Below are 6,497 nucleotides of genomic sequence, written 5' to 3' on the forward strand. Positions count from 1 at the left end.
ATGAAGCTACCGCTCACAGCCAGTTAGATTAGCTTAGAGAAGGCCTGTTTTACAACTTTTTAGGCCACTGTAGGTTCTTCTGGATGGTTGGAAGGGGAGGGGAAGGCGAGGTGTTTGCAATCTGCGAGCTCATTGCTAGATTTCACTTAATCCTGCATACTGGTCCTTTAATCAGTTTGTCAAATAAATGACTAATGCAGAGCTCAAAAGAGGATAGAGACATTATTGAGTACAAAATGGTAAGGGTAATGAAAGATGAATGACATCACTACATGTGGCAGACATCCTTATTTACTAGATGTTCTGGAAATAAAATCAGCCCTTTGCCTGATCAGTGGAGGGAAAAAAAGTCATACAGGGCCGGCCTAAAATTAGCAGTGATGTCTTCCCATGTAACAGGAGAGACGTTGGCCTGCTAACATCACAAAAATCTAAGGCCTGGCACATTCCACTGTATAAATAACTAGGCAGAGTCGGTGGACGAGGGGGGCGGTACAGAGAGACATTTTCAAAGAGAGAGAGAGAGAGAAAGAGAGAGAGAGAGAGGGTTTGGGCAGCATCATTGAGTGATGGAACAGCTGTAGACTACGCACATGGCAAAGCAGTAGAGAGCTGATTCACACTGAAGGTTAAAATGGAGAGACAAAGGAAAATTTCTGAACCAAGAGCTTGTTTTCAAACCTGCCTTAAAGCTTTAAAGAAAGTTGTGGCTAATAGTGAGGAGCTCCAACTGTTTTCGGTATTTACTATTGGAGGCCCCTATGATGCATAAAAATCACGGTCTTTTTAAGATCATTCTGAGCGTGCCACAACAGATAAAAGAGGATCAAGAGGAGCATATGGATTGCTGCTTGTATGAGCTTCACTGACTGTTCACCCCAGAATCAAAAATACACATTTTCCCCTGGCCTGTGGTGCTATTTATCCATCTAGATTGTTTGGTGTGAGCTGCAGAGTTTGGGAGATATCAGCTGTAGAGATGTCTGCCCTCTCTCAAATGTAATTGGACTAAATGGCACTCAGCTTGTGGTGCCCATAGTGCTAACAAATACACTAGAAAAATTCAAAACCAAAAATCCCAAATTCATAAACCCATTACTACACACCTTGTTGTGAGCTTTCTTTTTGCAGCAGAATCTACAGAAACTATTTTAGAATCTACTGGAACTACTTTCTTTCTACTAGGAAGAAAGAATGAACAACAAACACGACCCTGGTCACAACAAGGTCTGTGGATTATCTTGAGTAGCTGAGTCATGATTTCCGGAAAGAGACACTGGTTTTCAATTTTAAATATATTTTTGGTGCTTTAAGCACAACAAAGTTAGTGCCATTTAGTCCCATTAAACTGGAGTCAAGGAATTCACATAAAAAAACTAGATGGATAAACAGCACTACAGGGCAAAGGAGAAATATTATATCATTTTTATTTGGGGTTTAATTGTCCCTTAATAATAACAATGCTCTTGTCTAGCCAACAGTGATAAAACTGATTTAATCTCACATGAAACAAAACTGTGGGAATCTCCAGTAGGTGTTTGTTGTTTGAGTGATCGGCTACCCGATGCAATATTGAGGTGACACAACTGTGAGATAGAGATACAGCTGACCAGCAACTGGTCTGTGAGGTAAAAGTAATAATGAAAATTTTGCCAAAGGTGAGCGAGCGATATTTGTCTTACATAACGGCACTTTCTCATGAAAAAAGGCTGTCTGATGACAAGGTAAAGTGATGAATATAACATACAGTTAAACTAATGTACGGCTTTTTTAGATGGGCCTTTTTTTCCACGTGGCTGAATATGTTTTGCTGCTGACCCTGTCCACAGCAGTAAATTGGTTAGCCTCCGTTCTAGTACTGCTGCTTCTTTTAATATTATTCCTTCAATTAGTATTATTGTTAACATCTGTGTTTACCCTACTATTTCATATACATATATATGGCTGCCATGAAAAAGGGTTTCGTCTAGATTGAGAAACTCTCACAGCATTTCTGCCTGCTGATCTTCATTGTGCATGTAGTACAAAATAATTATATTTTATAATATGACAAGGCTGTGGTTAAGATCTTCTTAGGTTAAGGGACAAAAGGTGCTTGGTCCCACTCAGCTTCCATCTAGACACAAGGGTGAAAAATGTCTAGTATTATATTTCAATGAGATGTCTTCATTTTCCAGTCTGTTCATTCATAACAAGGTTAGTCCTACTTACTGTATATAAAGCTGAAAACAACTGAATTTGAGAAGGAAAGCTCAGTTACTTGTGTTTTGTTATCAGCATCGTAGAGTTGGGCCAATGGATGATGCCATCATTCATTGTGTATCATTGTCCATCATGATGTTTTACTATGGACATCAGCAGATGTCAATTCAGTGGACATCGGCCAGTTCTACAATATCATTTTTGTAAATTAGTCACGTGGATTCCTGTTTTGATTTTTCAGGTACTCAAATTTGATGGTACATTAAATGTCATATATATAAAGATGGACAGCATGCCAGCTCACCAAAAGTGAAACCAAAACATCTTGATCGCCCCCTGGTGGCTGGCTGCAGTATAGGTCATAAACCCAATGCCTCCATTTTAGCAGGAGGAACTACCAAAACAAACCAAAAGTACACACATCAGGTTTCTGTCATTTTAGGTAGCTCTTATAATCACTAAATGTTCCAAATGATGTCACAACTGTAAGACAGCAGTGCTCATATCTGGGATATTCTGGCTTCATTTTTGTACAGTGGGAGGAAGCGGAGACGTATCATCCATCTTTATGTACAGTCAATGGGTGTGTCTTATGTGGACTCTCTCCAGGCATCCAATATTTATACAGTAAAGGAAATGTAATATGTGGATTCTTGCCACCCATGCTAAAAGGAATCCTTGTCATCACGTTGTCCACTCTGCAGACATCACTGCTCTTTTAGTACCCAAATCTAAGCTTGGAGACTGAAATCAGCAGGTTATGTAAGCACTCTCTCCTTTATTCTGCATCATTAGAGAATGATATCATTTGCCAGACCTTTAGTCATGTTAAACTGATTGAAGTGTATTCAGCAGTGATTAGTCTTGGTATCTCTGCGCATGCCAATGCTTACATACAGTCTCTCAGCAGGAAAAGCCAGTTCTAAACTGAAGGATGAGTTTCCACCACACACTCACGCAGAGCACTGCAGAACAATGACAGAGTAGTGGGGCTGAAATATGAAGGGCATGTTTGTGCAGCTGGTAATACCATTTTTCAAAGTAGCTGAGGTGGTCAAAGCACTCAGGTGAGCTGAATTTAGATCAGTGCTCGAGATCACAAGATGCATAAAAAGAGGTTTTGTTGAGTCTTCTGATAATCCTTGGTCTGACATTGACGAATCTGACTGTAATACACAATGAAAAGTTTGCTTTGGCAGACTTTGTCAAAAGCGAATGAATGATTACTTTTCAGTGTTTCTGCATGCATGATGGAAATCTACTCAACTTTCTCTTCATATGCTACTTTCAAACAGTGATACCCACAATTCCTTTTTAATTGAAAATAAAAAAAATATATACTGTTTTCACATTTGAATCTCCAAAAGCATAACACATAAAACGCATGTAGATAATTGACTTAAGGACATTCAGAACTTGAAAATAAATCCAATTTAATGGAGTGTCTATATCTGCAAAATAACCAAGGCCTCCTCTGTGTCACCTGTAAAAGATATCCTTCCGTTACTTCAGTATAACATCTCTCAGAAATTAATCTTTCTATCTTTGATTAATATAAGGACGCACTGAAAATCCAAATGGATGAGTCATTATATGGTAATTCATCTCACCTCAAAGTTATTCAAAATATTTCTTGTTGACAATGATGTCTTTGTACAGTAACAGATTCTTATGAGTGTGGCCTTTGTGCTCCTTTCCAGATGCTTTGGGAAAACTTAACCCAGCATAAGCCATCAACAACAACTTCTCAATATTTTTGTCTTGGGATACAAATTAATCTCTTGTAATATTTTGCAATACTTCAAATTGTTTACATTTATTTGTATTTAATGTTTTGATATATATTGTAAAGAACTATTTGAATGTCATTAAATATTTTTATAGTGTAGATGCACCATGTGGATAATTACATATTTCTCATGGACCCTACCAATAAATTCTGACATCATTACCCTAACAAAAATGAAGAACAGTTCTGACTCTTCAGATGTTCATTTATTTTCTCAGGTAAAGCTCATCAAAAAACTTCACAACTATACACTAAATGGCACTTTACACTAAATGGGATGGGGCCTTAATTAGTATCAATGGCAAAATCAGTGTTTACCCTACTATTTCATATCTGTAAACCTGCTGTGAAAAAGATGTAGAAAATGGTGCTGGACAGGCTCATGTTAAAGTTTTGGGCTGGGCTTTGAGATGACTGTGGCATTGTGGGTAGTTTTCATGGAAATTACTAAAGTAAATGATTTTCTACTTAAAACCTTAATGTTACAGTCAGCTTGAGAATGATAGTGCTGATTTTTTAAAATGTGTAAGGTGCCTTTGATGACTGAATTTTTTTTGTGGTATCAGATAGATGCTTTTGACTGACAGACTTTGACTGAACTAGATCAAAGTGTGAAATGTATGCATGAGTATTACCTTCACCCAGATCCAAGACAGCAAGCACAGCACTGCTCCGCGCCTCTCCCAGGTGATTGTTGGCGATGCAGGTGTAGAGGCCGGCATCAGTGGGTTTGCAATCCCTAATCCAGAGCCCTCCGTACTCCTGGTTCTCCATGTTGAGGAGGTCATCGTTGTGGTACCAGTACAATGAAGGCTGCGGGTCTCCAGCCACGGTTACCTTGAGACGGATGTCGCAGCCCGTCCCCACAGCGGCGTTCCTCATTTTGCGTATAAAAACCGGCGGCGTCGGGGTGGGAAGACCGGGTCCTCGAGGCTCCGGGACGACTTGCTCCGGGCTCGCTTTGGACCGCTTCGGGGGGATGATGGGGCTCGGGGGTGCCACTGCCTCATCTGCCCCTTTTTTCAGGGTCATTTGCACCTCGGCTTTCCTCATGGTGGAACTGATTTGTTGGATCCTGCAATGGATTCTGTGACTGTGTGTGTGGATTGTGTGGCTATAACACTGACTGGGCCCTCTCTCTGTATTCAAAACCAAAATCCAGTGAGGGCATTAGAGTCTATGAACAGGCTTCACACATAAATTACTATTAACAAGGTTGTCACATTTTGAATTTTACATCTATAACTTTCTTTTACTTGAAAAGCCAGATTCAAATATTTAAAAACATGTCTCCTGTGGATAAATTCTCTTCAAATCACTGTTCTCTGACCTCAGTTGTTGTCTGAAGAAAAAGAAATAGTTGATTACCAGGTAATTAAGCAGATAGAGATAGCTGCCACTCTCCTGCCCAGAGGTATTTTTAGGGCAAGACCCACCGGATCATGTTGCATTAACGGCTCCCTTGACTTGTCTCTTGGAAGTGATGGCCCTGCTATTCCCCCCTCCGTTTCCCGGTGACTGTTCAGCCTTTTGTAACCATTTCCCAACTTCTCATAACTTCTCCACAGAACAAGGTGCGAGTCTTCAGCAAGTTCCCCTTTTTATTCCCAGCGGCCTTTAGATCTGTTCCTGCGTGGCTTCTGTTTGAATGCATCAAGTCCTGTCCAGCAAGATGCACGGTGCCCCCCCCCAACTCTTACCCCATGAGCTAAACCACCCCACTCATGATCTCCCCCTACCTCTGCCAGTCAGTCTGAAGGGGGAAATGACAGTCACAGCCCAGCAAGCCCTACAATGACAGCTGCATGGTGATCCGTCTGCCCACTCACTGCTAGGCTCCCGCCCCTTGTCATTTTTAGCCAACCTGAGGTCAGTAGAACATGTGAGATGGTGCAACACTTGGCACAGAGGAGGGGGGTGGTCTGTACGGGACAGATATTAAATTTGTAGGTCAAATGTAGTGGCTGACGTTGGCCTTGCAATTGTGTTGAGGTGGTCAAATATCATGAAAAAGAAAATATTGTCACTGCATTAACATTGCAAACTGGCAGCTGTGGCCCTATAATAGATATAGACCTATTTTAAGTATCATCTATATTTACTTACAAAGATGAGGTGGTACCAGAGACTCCATAGAGGAAGAACACAGATCTGGAGATTTATATCCACTGAAAATTGATAGTAAACACCTGAAACACACACACACACACACACAACAAAACAAGCTTGCCTACTGTGTAGTGTCTTAATGAGTACAAATATTTCAATCAAATTGAAGCCAAATGATTCTTAATACGGGACCTTACAGCAATAGACCTTCTTTGCAGCAGCCATGTTGATATGAAATAGTAGTGTTAAGGTAAACACAGTTGTTATCGGTTGCACTTTTTATAGTAGACTAATAAGACATACCAAGCTGTACTTTGGATAAAATTAGGCAAAAATTAGAAATAATGTTCTTTACAAGATAGTATTAGACCCCTTTACTTTAATAGATAGTATAAGA

At 40.2% G+C, this 6,497-nt stretch overlaps 1 protein-coding gene across 1 annotated transcript in view; it reads right to left on the reverse strand.

Annotated features, from left to right (window-relative positions):
• spegb (striated muscle enriched protein kinase b) overlaps positions 1–5,664 on the reverse strand; it is a 55,002-nt gene extending 49,338 nt beyond the window's left edge. The window contains exon 1 of the mRNA XM_084724256.1: positions 4,627–5,664. Coding sequence (XP_084580382.1) covers positions 4,627–5,044 — 418 coding nt within the window. The 5' untranslated portion in view covers positions 5,045–5,664. The remainder of the gene's footprint in view (positions 1–4,626) is intronic.
• Between the last annotated feature and the right edge of the window lie 833 nt (positions 5,665–6,497).

The sequence above is a fragment of the Lutjanus erythropterus genome, chromosome 8 (genome assembly GCF_056507025.1).
Source record: "Lutjanus erythropterus isolate fLutEry1 chromosome 8, fLutEry1.hap2, whole genome shotgun sequence".
In the NCBI taxonomy this organism is placed as follows: Eukaryota; Metazoa; Chordata; class Actinopteri; order Lutjaniformes; family Lutjanidae; genus Lutjanus; species Lutjanus erythropterus.